At 38.4% G+C, this 23699-nt stretch overlaps 1 protein-coding gene across 1 annotated transcript in view; it reads right to left on the reverse strand.

The window, feature by feature from the left end:
- SPEF2 (sperm flagellar 2) overlaps window positions 1-23699 on the reverse strand; it is a 202551-nt gene that overhangs the window by 165274 nt on the left and 13578 nt on the right. Inside the window, exons 3-6 of the mRNA XM_010853802.1 lie at window positions 15985-16237; window positions 13349-13489; window positions 11705-11769; window positions 7374-7560 (exon numbers count right to left, since the gene is read on the reverse strand). Coding sequence (XP_010852104.1) covers window positions 7374-7560; window positions 11705-11769; window positions 13349-13489; window positions 15985-16237 — 646 coding nt within the window. The remainder of the gene's footprint in view (window positions 1-7373; window positions 7561-11704; window positions 11770-13348; window positions 13490-15984; window positions 16238-23699) is intronic.

Below are 23699 nucleotides of genomic sequence, written 5' to 3' on the forward strand. Positions count from 1 at the left end.
AGGCTTTTGAGTTCCTCTTCACTTTCTGCCATAAGGGTGGTGTCATCTGCATATCTGAGGTTATTGATATTTCTCCCAGCAATCTTGATTCCAGCTTGTGTTTCTTCCAGTCCAGCGTTTCCCATGATGTACTCTGCATAGAAGTTAAATAAACAGGTTGACAATATACAGCCTTGACGAACTCCTTTTCCTATTTGGAACCCGTCTGTTGTTCCATGTCCAGTTCTAACTGTTGCTTCCTGACCTGCATACAAATTTCTCAAGAGGCAGATCAGGTGGTCTGGTATTCCCATCTCTTGAAGAATTTTCCACAGTTTATTGTGATCCACACAGTCCCTCTTTACAGCTTATAAGGCCTCTGATGGCTTGGCCTCTGGGGACTCCTGCCAGATAACATTTAATTTGCTAAAAGCCCTGAGCCATCTATGCAATATTCTCTCTGAAGACACACTTTACCTTCCACATCTCTACCTCTGCTGGAAACTAACTCCTCACCCTATACCCAGAACCACTCCCATCTTCAATTGTCTAACTTCAACCCTCCCTCATGCTTCAGTGCTCTCCTACTCTAGAAATGGTCTCTGAGGCAGGCCAGAGCTGGACTTTCCTCTCCTCACTTTCATTGCACCTCCACACTCCAATGTAGTTGGTTGTTTACAGATCCCCCCCAAACAGCAAGCTCTGTGAGAGCAGGTTTCCTGTTATTCTTGTTCACTGTTGTATCCTAGGCCTAGGACAAGTTCCAGAGCATAGAAGAGATCCAGTAAATATGTGTTCAATGTAAGAGTTGATCAGTGATTCTCAATCCATAGCTGAATCAAATCATCTGGAGGGCCTATTAACACAGATGATGGGCCCCAAGCCAGAGAGCTGTGATTCGAGTTTCTGACTCAGAAGGTCTGAGGTGGGACCTAATTATTCACATTCCTAAAAGTTTCCTGGTGATGCTGATGCTGCTGGTCCAAGGGCCACACTTTGAGGGCCACTGGAGTAGATCAAACTGACAGGTCTAACGAATTTTCCATGTTTTCATTTAAGTGCTCCCTTTTTGATAGTATCAATTAATATAGGAAAAAAACTTGAAAAAATTCAGTATCCTTTCATGATAAAAATTCTCAACAAATTAGGTAAGGAATGTAACTCAACATAATAAAGGTCATATATGATAAGCTCACAGTTAACATCATACCTAAAATATGATGCTAAAAGCTTTTAGGTTTTCACCATTCCTCAAACATAAAAAATAAGACAAGACGTCCACTCTCACCATTTCTACTGGTACTGGAAATCCTAGCCAAGGAAATTGGAAAGAAAAAGAAAAAACAGGCATCTAAATCATAAAGGAAAAAGTAAAATGTCTCTGTTTGCAGATGACATGCTTTTTACATACAGAAAACTCTAGACTTTCACACAAAAAAATGTTAGAACCAAAAAACAAATTCAGTAAAACTGCGGGACACACAAAATAAACATATGAAAATAATTCTTGTTCCTACACACTAACAAAGAATTATCTGAAATGGAAATAAGAAACCAATCCCATTTACAATAGCATAAAAGTTAAAAAAAATATGTAAGAATAGATTCAACCAAGGAGGCAAAAGATCTATACACTGAAAACTAAAAAACATTAATAAGAAGAGCTGAAGAAGATATGAATAAATGAAAAAGATGTTCATGGATTTGAAGAACTAATAACATTGAAATGTCCATAATACCTAAAGTGATCTACAGATGCAATGCAATTCCTAACCAAATTCCAATAGCATTTTCACAGAAATACAAAAACAATCCTAACATTCATTTGGAGCCAGAAAAGACTCCAAAGAGCCAAACCAGTTTGGAGTAAGAAGAATATCAAGCTTCCTGATTTCAAAATAAATTACAAAGCTTCAGTACTCAAAATAGTATGGTATTGAAATAAAAACAGAACTATAGGAAAATGGAATAGAATAAAGAGCCCAGAAATAAATCCACATATGTGCAGTCAACTGACTTTCAGTAAGGGTGCCAAGGCTACACAATGGAGGAATGTTATAGATGTCTCTATAACACATGGTTCTGGAAAAACTGGATATCCACATGCAATAGAATGGTACTATACCCTCGTCTCATACCACGTATAAAAATCAATTCAAAACGGATTAGAGACTTACACATAAGATCAAAAACTATAAAACTAACAGAAGCAAATGTAGGGAAAAACACATCTTGACATTGGTCTAGGCAATTAATTTTTTAATCTGACCCTAAAAGCACAGGCAACAAAAGTACAAATAGATAGGGAAGAGTACTATTTGCAAACCATACATGTTGGCTAATATCCAAAATATACAAGGAACTCAAACAACTCGATAGCCAAAAACCAAACGCCCGGATTTAGAAATGGTCAAAGGACCTGAAAAGACATTTCTCTAAAGAAGACAAACAAATGGCCAACAGGTATATGGAAAGGTGATCAACACTCCTAATCATCAGAAAATGCAAATCAAAACCATCTGTTAGAGTAAGTTCAATTTAGTTGCCAGGTAGTGTCTAACTCTTTGCGACCCAAAGGACTGCAGCACACCAGGCTTCCCTGTCCATTACCAACACCTAGAGCTTGCTCAAATTCATGTCCATTGAGTCAGTGATGCCATCCAACCATCTCATCCTCTGTCATCCCCTTCTCCTCCTGCCTTCAATCTTTCCCAGCATCAGGGTCTTTTCCAAGGAGTCAGTTCTTCGCACCAGATGGCCAAAGTATTGGAGTTTCAGCTTCAGTATAAGTCCTTCCAATGAATATTCAGCACTGATTTCCTTTAGGATGGACTGGTTGGATTTCCTTGCAGTCCAAGGGACTCTCAAGAGTCTTCTCCAACACCACAGTTCAAAAGCATCAATTCTTCTCTGCTCTGTGTTCTATATAGCCCAACTCTCACATCCATACATGACTACTAGAAAAACCACAGCTTTGACAAGACAAACCTCTGTCAGTAAAGTAATGTTTCTGCTTTTTAATATGCTATCTATATTTATCATAGCTTTTCTTCCAAGGAGCAAGGGTCTTTTAATATCATGGCTGTAGTCACCATCTGCAGTGATCTTGGAGCCCAAGAAAATAAAGGCTGTCACTGTTTCCATTGTTTCCTCATCTATTTGCCATGAAGTGACGGGACCAGATGTCATGATCTTAGTTTTCTGAATGTTGAGTTTTAAGCCAGCATTTTCACTCTCCTCTTTCACTTTCACCAAGAGGCTTTTCAGTTCCTCTTCACTTTCTGCCATAAGGATGGTGTCATCTGTGTATCTGAGGTTACTGATTTTTCTCACGGCAATCTTGATTCCAGCTTATGCCTCATCCAACCCAGCATTTTGCATGATGTACTCTGCATATAAGTTAAATAAGCAGGGTGACAATATACGGCCTTGAGATACTCCTTTCCCAGTTTGGAACCAGTCTGTTGTTCCATATCTGGTTCTAACTGTTGCTTCTTGACCTGCAAACAGATTTCTCAGGAGGCAGGTAAGGTGGTCTGGTATTCCCATCTCTGGAAGAATCTTCCACAGTTTGTTGTGATCTACACAATCAAAGACTTTGGCATAATCAATAAAACAGAATTACATGTTTTCTGGAATTCTCTCGCTTCTTCAATGATCCAACAGATGTTGGCAATTTGATCTATGCTTCCTCTGTCTTTTGTAAATCCAGCTTAAACATATGGAAGTTCACGGTTCACATACTTTGACTCCCGGCTTGGAGAATTTTCAGCATTACTTTGCTAGCATGTGAGATGAGTGCGACTATGCAGTAGTTTGAAAATTCTTCGGCATTGCCTTTCTTTGGGATTGGAATGAAAACTGACCTTTTCCAGTCCTGTGGCCACTGCTGAGTTTTCCTAATTTGCTGGCATATTGAGTGCAGCACTTTCACAGCATCAACTTTTAGGATTTGAAATAGCTCAACTGGAATGCCATCATCTCCACCAGCTTTGTTCGTAGTCATGTTTCCTAAGGCCCACTTGACTTCACATTCCAGGATGTCTGGCTCTAGGTGAGTGATCACACCATAGTGGTTATCTGGGTCACGAAGATCTTTTTTGTATAGTTCTTCTGTGTATTGTTGCCACCTCTTCCTAATATCTTCTGCTTTTGTTAGGTCCATACCATTTCTGTCCAATTTTATTGTGTCCATCTTTGCATGAAACGTTCCCTTGGTATCTCTAATTTTCTTGAAGGGATTTCTAGTCTTTCTCATTCTATTGTTTTCCTCTATTTCTTTGCATTGATCACTTAGGAAGGCTTTCTTATGTCTCCTTTCTATTCTTTGGAACTCTGCATTCAAATGGATATATCTTTCCTTTCTTCCTTTGCCTTTAGCTTCTCTTCTTTTCTCAGCTATTTGTAATGCCTCCTCAGACAACTATTTTGCCTTTTTGCATTTCTTTTTCTTGGGGATGGTCTTGATCACTGCCTCCTGTACAATGTCATGAACCTCTGTCCATAGTTCTTCAAGCACTCTATCAGATCTAATCCCTTGAATCTATTTCTCACTTCCACTGTATAATCATAAGGGATTTGATTTAGGCCATACTTGAATGGTTTAGTGATTTTCCCTACTTTTTTCAGTTTAAGTCTGAATTTGGCAATAAGGAGTTCATGATCTGAACCATAGTCAGCTCCCGGCCTTGTTTTTGCTGACTGTATACAGCTTCTCCATTTTTGGCTGCAAAGAATATAATCAATCTGATTTTTGTATTGAACATCTGGTGATGTCCATGTGTAGAGTCTTCCCCTGTGTTGTTGGAAGAGGGTGTTAGCTATGACCAGTGCTTTCCCTTGGCAAAACTCTGTTAGCCTTTTCCCTGCTTCATTATGTACTCCAAGGCCAATTTTGCCTGTTACTCTAGGTATCTCTTGACTTCCTACTTTGGCATTCCATTCCCCCATGATGAAAAGGACATCTTTTTGGGGTGTTAGTTCTAGAAGGTCTTGTAGGTCTTCATAGAACCGTTCAACTTCAGCTTCTTCTGGTTGGGCCATAGACTTGCATTAATGTGATGTTGAATGGTTTGCCTTGGAAATGAACAGAGATCACGCTGTCTGAGTTTGCACCCAAGTACTCTTTTTTTAACTATGAGGGCTACTTCATTTCTTCTAAGGGATTCTTGCCCACAGTAGTAGGTATAACGGTCATGTGTATTAAATTCGCCCATTCCAGTCTGTTTGAGTTCACTGATGCTTAAAATGTTGATGGTCACTCTTGTCATCTCTTGCTTGAACACTTCTAATGTATCTTGATTTATGGACCTAACATTCCAGTTTCCTATGCAATATTGTTCTTTACAGCATTGGACTTTACTTTTGTCATCAGTCATATCCACAACTGGGCACTGTTGCAAATTTCTGTTAGAATCAGTTCAGTTCAGTCGCTCAGTCATGTCCGATTGTTTGCGATCCCATGAATCGCAGCACTCAGGCCTCCCTGTCCATCACCAACTCCTGGAGTTCCCTCAGACTCACGTCCATCGAGTCAGTGATGCCATCCAGCCATCTCATCCTCTGTTGTCCCCTTCTCCTCCTGCCCCCAATCCCTCCCAGCATTAGAGTCTTTTCCAATGAGTCAACTCTTTGTATCAGGTGGCCAAAGTACTGGAGTCTCAGCTTCAGCATCATTCCTTCCAAAGAAATCCCAGGGCTGATTTCCTTCAGAATGGACTGGTTGGATCTCCTTGCAGTCCATGGGACTCCCAAGAGTCTTCTCCAACACCACAGTTCAAAAGCATCAATTCTTTGGCACTCAGCCTTCTTCACAGTCCAACTCTCACATCCATACATGACCACTGGAAAAACCATAGCCTTGACCAGACGGACCCTTGTTGGCAAAGTAATATCTCTGCCTTTCAATATGCTATCTAGGTTGGTCGTAACTTTCCTTCCAAGGAGTAAGCGTCTTTTAATTTCATGGCTGCAGTCACCATCTGCAGTGATTTTGGAGCCCCCCAAAATAAAGTCTGATACTGTTTCCAATAGCTATTATCAAAAAACATAAAACAAAAATGAGATAAGTGTTGGCAAGGATGTGATGAAAATGGAACCCTTGTAAACTGTTGCTGGGATGTAAGCTGGTATAGCCACTGTGGAAAATAGTATAGTGCTTCCTTTAAAAATTAAAAATAGAATTACCATATGACCCTGAAATCCTACTTCTGGGTATATATCCAATGGAAATGAAAGGAGATGAAATCAGTATCTCAAAGAGATGTTTGCAACCCTATGTGCACTGCAGCACTATTCACAACGGCCATGATACAGAAACAATCTAAGTGTCCATTGGTGGATGAATGGACACTTAAGTGAGTATAGATATGCATGTCACATTTTCTTTATATATATAAATATTTTATATATATATACACACACACATAAATATATATATATATATGTATATATTTATATCTAGAATGAGCTTTCTAGGTGGCGCTAGTGGTAAAGAACCTACCTGCCAATGCAGGAGGCATAAAAGATGTGGATTCAATCCCTAGGTTGGTAAGATCTCCTGGAGGAGGACATGACAACCCACTGTGGGCTATGGTCCATAGGGTCACAAAGAGTCAGACACAAATGAAGTGACTTAGTACACATGCATGCATATATAGAATATGATCAATCTTAAAAAAGAAGAAAATCTTATCATTTGTGATAATATGTTTAAACCTGGAGAAGATTACACCAAGAAAAATAAGCCAGACATAGCGAGACAAATATTACATAATCTTACTAAATGTGGAATCTAAAAAAGTTGAACTTGAACAAAAGCAGATCTTAAGTATTTTCACCAAACACACACACACAAATGGTAACTTTTTTTTTTTTTGTTAAGGTGATGGGTGTGCTAATTAGTTTGATTATGGTAATCATTTCACAATGCATACATATATCAAAACATCAATTATATACTTTAAATATATACAATTTTTATTTGTCAATTATACCTCAGTAAACCTGGGACAAAAAGTTCTCTTTTTCCTCTAAAAGTAACAACAGATATACATGGTTGCCATAACTTTTAGATTCCTATTTTGTCAGTATTTTTTATTGTGGTAAAATATATGCAATATAAAATTTACCATTTCAACCATTTTTAAATGTACAATTCAGTGTACAATTAAGTAAATTCAAAACGCTGCATAAGCATCACCAGATTTTAGATTCTTTGCTAAGTGTTGTATGTAGTTTTTTTCCTGAGTGTATTTGCCGCCATGGTGTGAAGATGAAACGCTGATTCAGAGTAGCACATAGCACATACAGAAGATATACATAAGAGTGTATAAAAGACTGTATTTTGTAAAAATTTCCAGGACTTTTATTTAATCAATAACTACACATCTTACCTCTTGGGCTTCATGAGCTATTAACTGATCCATTAAGAGTCTCCGCCGTCTTTTCTCCCTTTGCTCTCGTGCAAAAGCATCTTCTTCAAGGCGTTTTTGGATTTTTTTAATGTAGTCATCATCTGAATAAGTGTTTAACAAATCAGTGGTCGTCTGGCCTGCTGTATCTAGAGAAGTCTTGGATGCACTAAGAACAATAGTTTTTATTTAGATTTGAAAGTACAACTCAATCACACACCACTACTTGTGACTATAGAGGAAGACCTCAGGGGATGGCTCCCTTGGGTGCTCTGTTCATTTATTAATACAAGCATTAAAGCAAATATTAGAACTTCAGTGTTCAATTTAAAATATAACTTATAATGTTATTCAAAAGACAGGGAAACATTATTATGGTATTCAGGGATTAAACAGTCATCAATTCTCATACAGACAGAAGTGTTTTTATGAAAGCATAGTTAATTCATGTTTAACAAAGTAATAATCACACATGTTCTTTCCTAATCTGAGTACATACAGTTTTATTAAATCAAAGATCAAACCCATTTACATAGTTGAATCAAAATTCTTAAATTATAATTAGTTCTACTTAATAATCACATATTTATGGCACAGATCATATTTTATTATAGTTCATTATTTCTATATTTGCTGCTTCCAGCTGAACTCTGAGCAAAGAAAAGTATACTATTTTTACTTTTCTATGTACCCATGCCTCACAGTACTGACATGTAGATGATGTTTGCTAAATTTCAAATCATATGCTATGAAGCACTATACAAGTATAATACAATTTCAAAAAAATTACACACTGAAATTCTGGTTATTTTATCAGCAGGTGCTCAACCTTTGATTGTATTCTGTCAACTGAGAGTCATTCAGCAGAAATTGTGTAGCTAGCAAAGCCTCAGGAAGATCAAAGACAAATTTTAACTTTATTTACTAAGATTTAGTATAATTCTTATGAATATTAATTAATGAAATTAATATGAATTTATGAAAGTGTAGCATAACTTTTTTAGATCCTTCATCAAAATTCTTATTATATTTTTACTTAAATGTGATGTTTAAGAGTCTGCCTTACACTGAGCATGGGTTAATAGGTCTCCCTCAACATTGTGTTTGGCTGCTACCAATATACTTAAGATATTGATTCTCCTTTGTTCAGCAATCAGTCTATCCAACCATACATATACCCATCTTCTGTCTTATGCCAATCAAGGCCTGAAGAAAGTTACATGATATTTTCTTGAATAAATATTCATTTTATGTGATGTGGGTTTCTTGAGGGCAATAATTATGTTTACTTTATATCTGTTTGCCAAGCCGCCATAGAATTAGTAATTGTATGAGTGTGAATTATTAGTGATAGGAACCTTGGTTAAATTCATGTGTGTGTTAAAAAGCAGTTGTTAGAAGGAAACTAACGTAAATCTATGACTCGAAATGTCAAGTTACAGCAGCCAACAGCCTCAGAAAAGAAACAAAGAACAAAAAAGCAGGTGGCATTTACTATTTGTTTTAAAAAATAAAGAGTATACGTGAGGGAAAAGCAGCAATGGTTGTTCTTGCATTGCTCTCACTGAGCATTCATTTCATCCTTTAACAAAAGAAACGACAGACTTTGAAGTAACATCCATGAGAAAGTGTTTTGGGAGCAGGCTTTGAAAGAGGCAGCTGCAGAAATTGCTCCTTAGGTCACCCTAAAAGATGATTTTAGTGCTTTTTGCCATCAAGTAGTGTGAAATTTCTGGAAGAGTCCAGAACATGCTTGATTCTAAGCTAAGGATTCAGAATAACTAAAGAAGTAGTGGTCAATAACAGGGATTAAGAAAGGCCATATTGTACCATAGCTTTTTTGTTTCTTTAAAAGTTTGCTCTAGGCCAGTACCTCCTAGCATTTTTTTATCTGGGGGTCCATCAGAGGAAATGCCCTTTGTGAAGTGTACTGGAAGGGATTTGGAGTCACCGCTGGGGCTGCTCACATTCAGAGGTGACCGATCCAGGGACTCCAGGGACCCCAGGCCCTATCCTTCTGCTCTGAGAAGTAAGCATGTCCATATCTCATGGGCCCTGGTGGTAAATCTCTGGCAAGACCAAGTGGGGGTTTCTGCAGAGAAAGGACTTGAGATAGACACTGCCATTTCCCTCCCTTTTCCTTCAAAGCAGAGCCCCAGTTTTATTCAGGGAAACAACATACTCAGATGAAGACTACAATTCCCAGTCTCCCATTCTGCTAGATTATGGCCATGTAACTGAATTCTGGCCAGTAACGTGTATGCAGAAATGTTACGTGGGCATTCTGGGAAGGCTGGTATAAAGAACTATTTTAGATTAGAGATACCCACTTTATGCCTGGGGCTTCCTAGGTGGTGCTAGTGGTAAAGAACCCACCTGCCAATGCAAGAAACATAATGAGATGTGGGTTCAATCCCTGGGTCAGAAAGATCCCCTGGAGGAGGACATGGCCACCCTATCCAGTATTCTTGCCTGGAGAATCCCATGGACAGAGGAGCCTGGCGGGGTGCAGTCCATGGGGTTGCAAAGAGTCAGACGTGACTGAAGCAAATTAGCATGCACTTTTTGCCTGTCCTCCTTCCTGATATTGGAACATGGGCCAAATGGCCAGGGGCCTAGAAGCTATCTTACATTGTGAATGTGAGTCTAAAGACAAAAGCCACATTTCAGGACAGTGGAACGAAAGGGAAGATTTAGTCCTTGATAACCTTGGGGCAACAACACATACCCTTGGCTGCTTACATTCTGATTTCTGTTACAAGAGAGAGAAAAATGCTGCTGGTGCTGCTGCTTCAGTCGTGTCTGACTCTGTGTGACCCCATGGACTGCAGCCCACCAGGCTCTTCCGTCCATGGGATTTTCCAGGCAAGAGTACTGGAGTGGGTGCCATTGCCTTCTCCGGAGAGAAGAATACACCCATCTAATTCAACCCCTCTGGTTTCCAGGTTTCAAAGCTACCTTAGAGGTCTAAATTCAGAACAGGCTGGGAAAGCAGTGAAGATTAGAGTGAATGTTTATGCGGGTGTGATCTTTCAAATATTTAACCACTGACATGGTGATGACACTAATTAATCCAAATAGATGCTGATGTAGGGAGTGGAAGATGTTGGCATATTGGTGTTAATCCTGGTTTGTTAACTGTGTGGAAATCAAGGGGTCCCAAGAAAGGAGTAGAAGGTAGAGCTACAGAGAATGCCATTCACTAAAAGTATTTCAATATTTTAAGATGGTCATTTTGGTAGACACCATCCATTTGTCACTCCCGAGCATGAGACTGGTGAGATGAGTGAAAGAATTGAAAGAAATGGAGTGATTTCATGGGCCAAGGTCAGGGAGGGTGTGGAGGGGTTCAGATGGCAGCTGCAGGGGAGAGTAGGCTTGGGCTGTGGTTATTTTAGGAGTCAGGGAAGCACAGATAAACATGAGCAGGGTTTAGAGTAGGGCATCAGGAGTTTCTGCAGAAGGAAGGAGGAAAGGCAGTTAACACATACATTCCGCATTCTGCTTCATTTTCATTCACACCCGACTTCCTCACCATTTCTTCTTTCAGCTTAGTCTTATTCCACTTCATTTGACTCTATTCCCTTTCTTCAGAAATATTAATATGGAACTGAAGTATATAATTTGTGCCTATTTTTCTTTCTTAACAGAGATTTATTTCCTATTCTATAAAATGTAAACGAGTAGACTTTGGATAGTTTCCATGAAAAAATGCAGAAGAATTCAAGCTGCTTCTATATGTGCAGTCCCTCGTTAGCTGTTTTCTGTGAGTCAGTGACCCCTGATAGGAAACAAAAGTGGAGAAGATCTTTATCTTTAGGCAAAAGAAGCCCATTAACCAGGAGCTTTCTGTAAAGAACCCACTGAAACTCTTAGTGATATTTTGTCGACACTCATTCAGCAGTTCTTTATTGCTGGTCCCTGTGCTGAATGCTGAGGATGCAAGGTGAGAGCAGCTAGAGTCTAATAAAGGCAGTGCGGTGAAAAATGTAAACGGATAGTAACTTGGAAAAATGTTAGTGAATGTTTAAATAGTATGTGTGATAAGTATAGCATAGAAAAAAAATTAACCTCACAAATCATAATAGCCACTTGCCTTCTTGATATTTACAAAATTGTTAATGAACAACTAATCTGAATTTTATCTCATTTATCTTCCTTAATATACTCTCTCAATGAAGACTTTACAAAGTGAAAACATCCTTGGAATAGCTATTTCAGGTAAACTGCTTCTAAATATTCAAAAGTTAAAGTAAAATGAACTTTTTAAAATAAAAATCAAATTTTTGATTATTAAAATAATTTTATCTCACCTTTCTTTTGCCTGGAGATCCTTTTTTATTAATGCTTCAAACTTCTTAATTTCATTGGCCACATCCTTTAAAGAAAATTCATCAATTTTTGACCTCTAAATATATTGAAACTTTTTCATTTATCACTTTCATTCAAATTTATTAAAAGTGATATGTACTAATAATTCAAGCTAGTTAGGATTTCTAAATATTCTAGAATATTCTTCTATTCCAATTTGTTACTTTTAGTGTAGGCTAAAGTTACCTAAAAGAAGGTGAAAATTGCCTAATCTGAATTATTCAGTTCACAATTCTAGCTCTGACAGTACATCAAAAGGCATATAATAAGAAAAAAGATTATCAAAAAGTTAGAATGTGCACTTTTAATTACAATTATTTTAAATGAGAATAACTCCGGGAGTTGGTGATGGACAGGAAGGCCTGGCGTGCTGCAGTTCATGGGGTCGCAAAGAGTCGGACACGACTGAGCAACTGAACTGAACTGAAGCATTTTTAGGATATAAATATTTCTTCAAAAATTATCTTGGGTGTTTTAAACATTTCTTTTGTACTCCTATATGTACTATTAATTTGCTGTTGGAAAGTTAATTTTAGCTGATCTGCCTACTGCAAATCCTTTTTCATAAACTTTAATCAACTCAAGGAAACATAAGAATTAAATATTTTTACTAAAATGGGGTCAGAAAAAAGCCTCTGTGGGTAACATTTTTAGACTCTAACTATAGGATTTTAATATTAAAAATTAAGTGTGAGTTAAAATAAAATGCAATGGATTTAGACTTCAGAGTGATCTGCCAATCTTTGCTTTATCAGCATTGTGAACTTGGGTAAAACATGCCAATTTTCTGAGCCTCAGTTTCCTTATCCAAAAAAATGGGGAAAGCAATACCCTACTTAGAGAGTTGTTTACAAATTCAAGACAATGAGAAGTGCCCAACCCACAGCCTGACATACAGCAGATGATGAATAAATGGTAGCTATTATCTTAAGTTAAAGGGGAGAATATCACTAACAATCATTATAGCAGCATGAAGTATAGATTACAGGAATTACTATCAAAATGTACAGATAGTACTGCTCCCCCATGAAATATAATGAGATAGTATCCTATATGGATGACTGATAAGTCTAAGTAATAAGATATATTTATCAATAGTATATCTTAAATCTAAATATAATGAGAGCAAGCAAATTGCTTAACATTTCTAGGATTCATAGAAAGACAGTGCAACATGGGGAGGAAGTATCCAGGAAAAGCAAATAGTAGCAATGGCACATACATGGTATTTTGGGTACCTAGACTGGCCCCTGTTGTATACATGGGTGTCATGACCCATCACAACAGCACCCACTCTGGCACAGTTTGCTAGTGATCACAGAATCCACCACATAAGAGTCCACACAGGTATTCTCATTTAACAGCAGTTTGTCATCCATATCCTAAATCTATATTCTCTGTTTCTAAACAAATAATGGACTAAGATGGATTGGACATGCATGCAGTGCAGGTGTTTTAAATGAGAAGGGACAATGCCAGACGTAATTTGAAAAGGAAGTAGGAAGTTCAGGGAAGTTTCTCTCTTAGGGAAAGATCATCCTTTCATTAAGATAAACACAACACAATGTTAAAGGATTATCACTTACCTCTGCCTCTTTTTTCTTTTTCATTAATTTTTGGGCATCAAGGGTTTTCAGAGTACGATTTGATGTGGGTTTAGGAATCTGTATGATAGCTGCTTGGATTTTGGCCATGATTTCATTTTGTCGTTTTCTGCTCAAGCGTTGCTAAATATTCCATATACATAAGTTTAGTTATTCAGTTTATCAGAATAATATGCAATGTAATACACTCACAGGTACACAGATATGTAAATTTTCCATTCAAATCGTTCAGCATTAACTGACGGACTAGGTAACATTAGGAAGGAAGTATCAAAATAACTAATTTTGAAAAGTATGATACTGAAACACAATTTGGGAGTCCCTAAATTATGCAGATGGAATGTGTCTATTTTCATTATGGGTGGTGATACTAAAAGGCTAATAAAGGCATCCCCAATACGAAAAATGAATGTAATTCTTTTCCAGTTCCACCTTCATGACCTGCCTAATCATGGAAAGAAAAAATTCAATCTGGGACACGTGTCTAGGATGGCTCCCAACATCACTAATTATTAGAGAAATGCAAATCAAAACTACAATGAAATATCACCTCACAACAGTCAGAAGGGCCATAACCAAAAAGTCTCAAAACAATAAATGCTGGAGAGGGTGTGGAGAAAAGGAAACCTTCTTACACTGTTGGTGGGAATGTAAATTGGCACAGCCACTATGGAGAACAACATGGAGGTTCCTCAAAATACTAAAATAGGACTACCATATGACGCAGCAATCTACTGCTGGGCATGATCCAGAGAAAACCACGCACTCCAATGTTCACTGCAGCACTATTTACAACAGCCAGTACATGGAAGCAACCAAAATGTCCATCAACAAAGGAATGGATAAAGAAGATGTGTTAGGTATCAATATATACAATGAAATATTACTCAGTCATAAGAAAAGAACAAAATTGTGTCATCTGCAGAGATTTAAATGGATCTGGAGACTGTCATACACAGTGAAGTAAGTCAGAAAGAAAAAAATGTTATGCATTAATGCATATATGTGGAATCTCGAAAAATGGTAAAGATGATCTTATTTGCAAAGCAGAAATAGACGCACGGATGTTGAGAACAAACATATGAATGAATTGAGAGACTGCAATTGACATATATACACCACTATGAACCTACTGTATAGCACACAGAATTCTACTTGGTGCTTTGTGGTGACCTAAATGGGAAGGAAACCCACTCTGCTGTACAGCAGAAACTGATACAGCAGTGTAAAGCAACTATACTTCAATTAAAAATAATAATCAAAGGACATTTAATGAGTATTTTCAACGCTCAAAGCATTGTACTAGGCAAATTTTTTTAATTGGAGGAACTAAAAATCTTATGAGGTCATATGACAGGTAAATAATGAAAGTCAATAATATCAGCAAGAGGTGGTTAACACCAAAGAGTGAGAATTACCTGTGCCCTAGGAGTTCCCCAGAAAGAGTCTATGTGTACTGGGAAGGTTGCAGAGTAGATGGAGGGAAGTTTAGGGGAAGACAGGAGAGGAGAACAGTGAGCTTGGGTACGAGAGAGGGAAGAGCAGAAATAAATGAGTCCTATTCAATGACACAGAGAAGGCAATGGCACCCCACTCCAGTACTCTTGCCTGGAAAATCCCATGGACAGAGGAGCCTGGTAGGCTGTAGTCCATGGGGTCGCTAAGAGTCGGGCATGACTGAGTGACTTCCCTTTCACTTTTCACTTTCATGCATTGGAGAAGGAAATGGCAACCCACTCCAGTATTCTTGCCTGGAGAATCCCAGGGACACAGGAGCCTAGTGGGCTGCTGTCTATGGGGTTGCAGAGTCGGACACAACTGAAGCGACTTAGCAGCAGCAGCAGCATTCAATGACAGGCTGCCAGTGGAATAACAGAAGAAAGACAATGCTGAGGGTTATGAAAAGATACAGAAAGACAGGTTGAGACTGTTCAGTGAAAAAATTTGAATGCTAGTCAAATCAAGGGGCAAGATATTTGTAGAATAGCTTCCCAGGTGGCTCAGATGGTAAAGAATCTGCCTGCAATGCAGGAGATCCAGGTTCAATTCCTGGGTTGAGAAGCTCCTCTGGAGAAGGAAATGGCAACGCACTCCAGTATTCTTGCCTGGAGAATTCTACGGATAGAAGAGCTTGGCAGGCTACAGTCCATGGGGTTGCAGAGTTGGATACAACTGAGCAACTAACAAAACACAACATATTTGTAGAATAGCAGGTTTCTGAGAAGAAGCAGCCAACAAAAGTGGAATTGAGGGTAGATTCTCCTAGCAGTTGATTAAACTCTAGGAGACAAGCCTGAAGATCAGAGATTCATTCATAGGTTGCAGCAGGAGATCTGAGTGGATGTGAGAGGGGTATAGAAGAAAAAGAGCAGGCCTAAGATGCACAAGGAACTAGGAGCAAACAGAAATTGATAAGTTACTGGCGATTAGTGGATAGGATGGAGGGAGGCATCAACAATGAATAAATGGAAAGAAAAGATAAAACCTGAATAGGGACAATAACATAATCAGGGACATACATGCTTTAAGGGGCTTCTTTGAAAATGCAACATCTTTGCCGTGTCTCTTCAGAAAGCTTTATATTCTGATATGTTTATAATTTTTCTTTATGTACTTACATCTCGAAAAGCCTCGCTTTTCATGTTTTGAACTTTTGTGCTCATCAGGGGCTGTACAGTTGGCATTTCCACTCCAGTCTGAACACCTTTCTTTTTCCTCTGGAGAGCAATGTACAGCTGATGTAAGAGTTTCGTGGCAGCCCCAGGCTTCTCTGTGATGATATTGTGGGCCACATTCTGATCAAATTGCACACCCAAAAGGTGAAGTGTGGGCTCCAAGCGAGAAAAATTGTTAAGTTTGGCACTGGAAATCCTAGGCATTAAAATATTTCACATAATAAGACATTGAGTTAAAAGCAAACAACAAATATCAGAGGATTTTCATAACCAAATACCATGTTCTTTTAAATGTATCAGTCCTTGCAAAAACCACTTAATCCTCTAGACAGATTGAGATTTTGTCTATTTCCCTAGCTCCATGCATTTATTTCTCTTGATTGGCTAAACTAAAACTGATTACTTTCGTATACTCTTCTACTTAAATAGATACTAGAATATCTACAGGAAGTCAGTACAAAAACATACCTAAATGCCTTCTTCGAAATGGAAAAACTTAACTGTAGTTTTGGAAAATATTTTACTCAGAAGACAAAACTTCACTTTAAATATCCATTTCTTAAATTGGTATCACATGAAAATAACCTTATTTTCAGTGATGACTGAAAGTGATGACTCTCACCTTTATCCTCTCAGGCATTATCAGAAATAGTTACACAATATTAGCCATACAACTAGATGAGTCATGAGGTCATCACTGTATAGTTTATATTACTTCTTCAAAAATCACTAAAGACTTTCTAAAATATATGTATTGTTGAATCATCTATTATCAAATGAGGCTCACATTTTAGAAGAACTCATTAATTCATTATTAATTTACTCTCCCAACTATACCAATAACTTATTTAATTTAATAAATGTTTATAAAATTATTAAGGTCTTACAAAGATGAATAAGACACCCTGTCCTTTAGCAGTTCATAGCAGGAAAATAAGTGTAGTAAGTAGTGATAAATTAATGCAACTGTTGTAATAAAGGTCTCAAATGACCAAGGGCCATCAATAAGCCTATGGATACAGCAGCAGAATAAAAGCAAAAAGATGTTAGATGCATTTTCAACTTTTGTGTCTCTCGTATGTTCAAACTGGATGCAAATGTCAATTTTATCCACTGGCACATTTTCTCTTTACTTTAACTTTCAAACATCAGTGACATTCTTTGATAGAAAAAAATATACTGACTATACTTGAATATAAGTCAAAGTCCCATCTTCTCCCTGAAAAAAGAGGATACCTTAGAACAGAGGGAGTTGGCAGAATTTCTAATATTATAGGGTTACTCACTCAATAACTTCATTTTAGACTATAAAACTATTTGGGGAAGATACAATGGCCTCTGCTGAATTTTCAGAAGCTGAAAGAGATCACTTAGCACTTAAACTTTTAAAATTTTATGTTTAATTGGAGGATAATAACTTTACAATATTGTGATGGTATCTGCCACACATCAACAAGAATCAGCCATAGGTATACATGTGTCCTTTCCCTCTAAAACCTCCCCCCACCTCCCTCTGCATCCCAGCCCTCTAGGTTGTCACAAATCATCGGCTTTGGGTTCCCTGTGTCATACAGCAGATTCTTACTGGCTATCTACTTTACATATGGTAATGTATATACTTCAATGCTACTTTTTCAGATTATCCCACCTTCTCTCTCCCCCACTATGTCCAAAAGTCTGTTCTCTATGTCTGTATTTCCATTGCTGCTCTGTAGATAGGTTCATCAGTATCTTTCTAGATTCTGTGCGTGCGCACGTGTGTGTGTGTGTATGTGTGTGTCTGTTAGTTGCTGGGACTGTAGGCCACCAGGCTTCTCTGTCCATGGAACTCTCCAGGCAAGAATACTGGAGTAGGTTTCCATTCCCTTCTCCAGGTCTAGATTCCACATATATGCATTAATATACGACATTTGCCTTTTTCTTTCTGCCTTACTTCACTTTGTATCCCTGGTGAAGGAACTAGCAACCCACTCCAGTATTCTTGCTTACAGAATACCACGGAGAGAGGAGCCTGGAGGGGTACAGTCCAAGGGATCCCAAGAGTCAGACACAACTTAGCAACTAAACCACCATTTTGTTTAACAGGCTCTAGGGTCATCCACCTCATTAGAATCAACTCAAATGCATTCCTTTCTATAGCTGAGTAATATTCCATTATATATATGTATCACAATTTATTTATCCATTCAACTGTCAAGAGACATCTAGGTTGCTTGCATGTCCTAGCTATTGTAAATAGCACTTAACACAAACTTTATATACTGTCATACTGTTTCTAGTATATTATTTCTCAAGAGATCTCAAGCAGTGATTCTAAACTTTTTTAATCATATATACTATCCTTTGGAAATATAATGAGAGCCATGAAACCTTTTCCCCAGAAAAGAAAACATACATCCACGCATATACACAAAATGTGTAGGCAATTTTGGGGTATTTGTAAATCTTTTAAAAATCTAGCCTAAAAGTGCCTACTAACTGTAAAGGAGGCGGGGTGGGGAAAATAAAGGAATGATTTATAAATATAAATAAAGAAGCCAGTGCCATAGAAAGGCCAAGGCAACAAACGTATTGACAGAAGACACTGAATTCCTTTTCCAGTCACGTGGTATAACTCAGTGTCCTATTTCCTCTATTTGGTCAAGTATATTTAGCATGGCATGCCACATTGGCCAAACTTTAAATAAAGTATTTTAAATCGATAAAAGATAAAACAGATCTTAGAAGGAATGAGAAGAGATAAGGAATGCTACAAGGCAATCTTATCAACAACAAAAGTAAAACATTTTTTTAGGTCTTCTCATGTCATGTCCAGTGTCGCAATTTGTTTTCCCACAAATGACCTACAGTTTGAGATAACAAGCATTGACCTAAAATGATTAGGGTACTATATAGACCATGCTTTGAAGAGTGTGATTGTGAGAGAGGATGGTCAGGTCAATGACTTGCATTCACATTCCTTGGATGGGCACCTGACGCCCACTTTTGATCTTTCACCCCAGTCCATCTTTTCATGTCCTGCTTATCTCAGGAGTTTGTATGTTTTCTCCACTACACTTACGTGCAAAGATATGGCCAGAGGGACACCTTTTTGAGGTTTTGCCTTTGACATACCCTTAGGCTTCAGAGATCAGAGGCACCATAATTTGGGAAGGAAAATCCAAAAGCAAACACCATTCATTTCCAAATTTTATCAAAATTTAGCCCTGTGCCCAATGAAAGTAAAGCACACTACCCTTCCTCTTACTTGTTTTACACAACCTCCAGAATGCAGTGTAGCCTGCTAATACTAGGGTTCAGTGACACGGTAGGCTTCAAATGGCTTTTATGGTCTGGCCGAAGTGTCCAGGTGTAATAGTACTTCTTTCTGGAAGCTTTTAATAATATATATTCTAAATATTCAACCAAAATTTTGGGAATATAACTGGTATGTAAATGGATGGAAGTCCACTCTTGTTATAATGTATGCTCAATCAGTATACCATGATAATCAACAGTTGTTTTTAAACCTAGAGAAACCACTGGGACATTTTTGCTCTGGAGACAGAGCATATGATGTAAATGATGACCCTTGAGGGGATAAAGAATGTGTTCTGGGAAAAGCCTTCTCCCTCTCTACCTGCAGTCCTTATCTGCCAAGGGATTACTTGTCTCTTCTCCTCCTTGACACCTTGTACGGGAATACAACTCAAAAGGTCATTAGAACAGGGATATCCATGCTCCTTTACTTTTTATTTTTTTAACTAATCTGCTCATTTCTCACCCTCTGAGTTGGACTACATATATCCTAAAACAGAATTCTTTCAGAGTTAGATGAGTTATTCTTAGGATGAAGTAATTTCCAAAGCAAGTTAACTTCAAGTTATGTGCAATGCAGATTTAGTTTACTGTTTACATTTTAAACTAAAGAAAATAAAAATATTACACAAAAATCCCCAAATCATGAGCTCTGGCACTAGATAGCTGTTTAAAAATTAAGCTTTACAAAGAAGGGTCCTTTTCCCCACTGAATAATACAAAGCTCAGATGCATGGATTTACTGATGTTTGTCTTCTTTAGAATATCACGTGCCCTAGAAAAACAGTGGGTTGTCCTAGGAACTAACGGTTGATAGTATTTGGTTGTTAAGACAAATAGATCCATCTCCCCATGTTAAGAAATATGATGATGCTCAGTGGAACAGAAAGTTCATCCTTTGCAGTAAGTGAAGGGCAGGGCTGCAACACAGGATGATACTCAGGACATATACCTATGCAGAGGCAGGAAAAGGTGTGAAATCTACCCTGGGGTCAGCTTGCCAAGCCCAGGACCTTGGCATGAGGCAGCTTCATCCAAAATGGGGCTTTTTGTTCTTTGCACAAAGGCTATCCTATTCACTAAGACCTTTTTGCACAAGGGCTTTCCTATTCACTAAGACCTGTGTCTTTTTGATTACCTCCATCCATATGGGTCCCTATTTCTATTTCATGCAAAGGCCTTCCATGGTCTTGCTAACAAGAGCCAACTCAGTACACATGAAATACTGCATGCATGATCTGATTAGTATGGTTCTTTTAAGTTTTCCATACCTAATTCAGAACCAGATACACTTTCAGAAGTCAGTCATTTTTATTCAATTAGAGAAACACGATGGTGTGCCTGCAGTGGGTCAGGGACAATGCCTGGAGCACAAAGAATAAACATAGTCTGCAACTTTGAGCATCTTTGCAAAGTAGTTAAGACACAAACAGTCATATATTCACTCATCATATATGGTTTGGGCTCCTTCAGGTGGTAGTAACTCTGATAAGAACTGACATATAAATAAAAAATATACCTTAAAGTAATAAAAAAGGGATGTCTGAAGTGTTGTTGAAACAAACAGAAAAAAAAACAAAGAGGAAAAGTAAATTAAATCTGCTGGGGAGAAAACAAAGAGTCTAGAAAAGGGTGGATTTTTAGCTGAATTGAATGAGTTTCTCAGGGTGAAAGTGAGCAAAGAATGATATCTAAAGGTTCAAGGCATAACAAAAGCACATGACATATTTGTGGACCAAAGTTGCTTACGTTAGAGCTACAGACTGGTGGAAAATATGACTGGAAACAGTGGATGAGGGTCACAAGGGAAGCATTTTGTAAGAGAAGCCTTGAGAAAAAGAAACTGGAATACCTAAAGCTTTTTAAGCTGATGGAGGAAACCACACCTAAAGATGTGGGTGTAGAGTTCTATCTGCCTATGGAGAAGTTCAAACAAGGGGCTTAATGCAGGACTTATAAGAATATGCAGCCATTCATTAATTCACAAAACATCTACTGAAAGCTAAACATGTGCCAGGCCCTTTTAGCCCTAGTGATGCAAAGAAAAATAATTCATACTACAACTACAAAATCCTCTGAAGGTACAATGTACAACTGAAAGAGATACAAACAAAGAAACTGACAACAAAGTGACCAATATTATAACAAGTAACTATACAAGATAAGTTTATAACTTTCATGAAGGGATAATAAGCAATGACACCAAACATGGATTGGAAACCTGGTTACACAGAGATCATCACAAATCAATCTGTGCATATGAGAACTCGTGAGAAAGCAAAAAAGAGAAAAGAAAGGAATGTACACTGACTTACCTACCCTGGAAATCTTATACCTTAGAGGCTGATCCTGGCTTCTATTGGAAGGGAGGAGATTTAGGTAGAAGCAGAGTGGGCACAGGGCTAGAAGATCAAGAAGAGGAGGCAACTTGGTTTAAGCAGTGAAGGACAGTGTATACCTTGCTCTTGAGGAAGAGATGTGAGACATGAAGAGTAGGATATGCACTAGAATGTTACCTAGTACCCTAGAAGCTTAAGAAATTGTCAGGGATTAGCAAAAGAGGTTAACTTGGTCTAAAAATATATTTACAATCCATGGCTTCTGTTGAATTACACTATCATTACCTGCACAACCAGCATAATCTGGATTGTGAAAGAATGACTCACCTCTAGAATGGAGGTAATAGATTTCTTTTCCTTAAACTCTTGCAATGTAGGTAATGCTCAATGGAGGTCTACCATCCCAAGGAACCAAAAACTAAGAAATACTTGAGTGGGAAATATCAGGTTAAAACACTATGGATATGCAGCAGGATGTCACGAATGGCAGAATAAGGACCTCCAAAAATCTATTCCTCAAAAAGACAATAATAAAACTGACAAAATTAACTTCTTCATAACACTAGAAATTAGCCAAAGGCATGTAACAATATAAATAAAATTCATTCAAGAAAAAACCTTAATCTCAGTAAGAACAGAGAGCTTTTAGTCATTTTAACTTGCCCTATTCCCATTTCCTTCTTCCCAGCTCTTGAAAATCAGTAGCCTTGCAGTAAAAACCAGCAGCCTAACAGCCATCTGAGAAGACAGACAGGTTTGAAACTCCTCAAGAAGTTCTATCCTCAGAACACTGTCATTATTTAACATAATTTAGAGCTCAATCACTGCCTTAGGTAGCTGTGATCTTTAACAGTTGCCAGTGATTGCTTTTTGCTAATACCCTGGGAATAGGGTTTTCCAAATGGCAACCCACTCCAGTATTCTTGCCTGGAGAATCCCATGGACAGAGGAGCCTGGCAGGCTACTGTCCATGGGCTCACAGAGTTGGACACAACTTAGTGACTGAACCACCACCACCACCTAAGGCAGTAATACCACTGGTGCAAACAAGAGCTGCCCAAAAACTTAAAAGGAAGATATAAGAATGAAATATCCACTGGGAGGAGAAGGCAATGGCACCCCACTCCAGTACTTTTGCCTGGAAAATCCTATGGACAGAGGAGCCTGGTGGGCTGCAGTCCATGAGGTCGCTAGAGTCGGACATGACTGAGCGACTTCACTTTCACTTTTCACTTTTATGCATTGGAGAAGGAAATGGCAACCCACTCCAGTGTTCTTGCCTGGAGAATCCCAGGGACAGGGAAGCCTGGTGGGCTGCTGTCTCTGGGGTCGCACAGAGTCAGACACAACTGAAGCGACTTAGCAGCAGCAGCAGCATCCACTGGGAACTTTGAAAAGCTCTGATACATTCCTGGGGATCGAAAGGACCATATGTGCAAGGTCCAGCCCAGGCTGATCCAGGGTATTCGAAGCGGGGACGGCGTCAGTGAGGATCAGGATACAATAGCTTCAATTAGATATTAATTAGAGATATAAAGAGTACTAGAATAAGGATAGCTCAGTAGGAAAATTCAGTGGAGAAAAGAGGCTGAGTAGCTTGGTTTATGCGGGAGACCAATAAAACTTCAAGACAAGAAGTTTGCACAACTTACGTAGGCTGCAGGCATCCTTCCGTTCTCCCGAAGGAGAGGAGACACTGAGGCCTCCCGGTCGGATATTAGAAGCCCAGGCATAATTAGTAAGCATGGCGCGTTCCGCACTCCAGATGGAGACTCAGCCAGAGTTTGAGAGAGAGAGAGCGACATGGGGAGACCAGTCTTTCGAGGAACTGATCCCAATTCTTTATTTTCCATGGTCTACTTTTATACACTGAGATATTATGCAAAAGTCATGTGGGGTCAGTAGTCCTGACTTTTATCAAAGTCAGGTGCTTCATACAAATGTATACAGAGGTCTTAGGGGTGTTACATCATCTTCTGGCCAGGGGGCCTGCTGACAATTTATGACCCTCTCCTTGTGACA

This window comes from Bison bison, unplaced genomic scaffold (genome assembly GCF_000754665.1).
Source record: "Bison bison bison isolate TAMUID 2011002044 unplaced genomic scaffold, Bison_UMD1.0 scf7180017864331, whole genome shotgun sequence".
In the NCBI taxonomy this organism is placed as follows: Eukaryota; Metazoa; Chordata; class Mammalia; order Artiodactyla; family Bovidae; genus Bison; species Bison bison.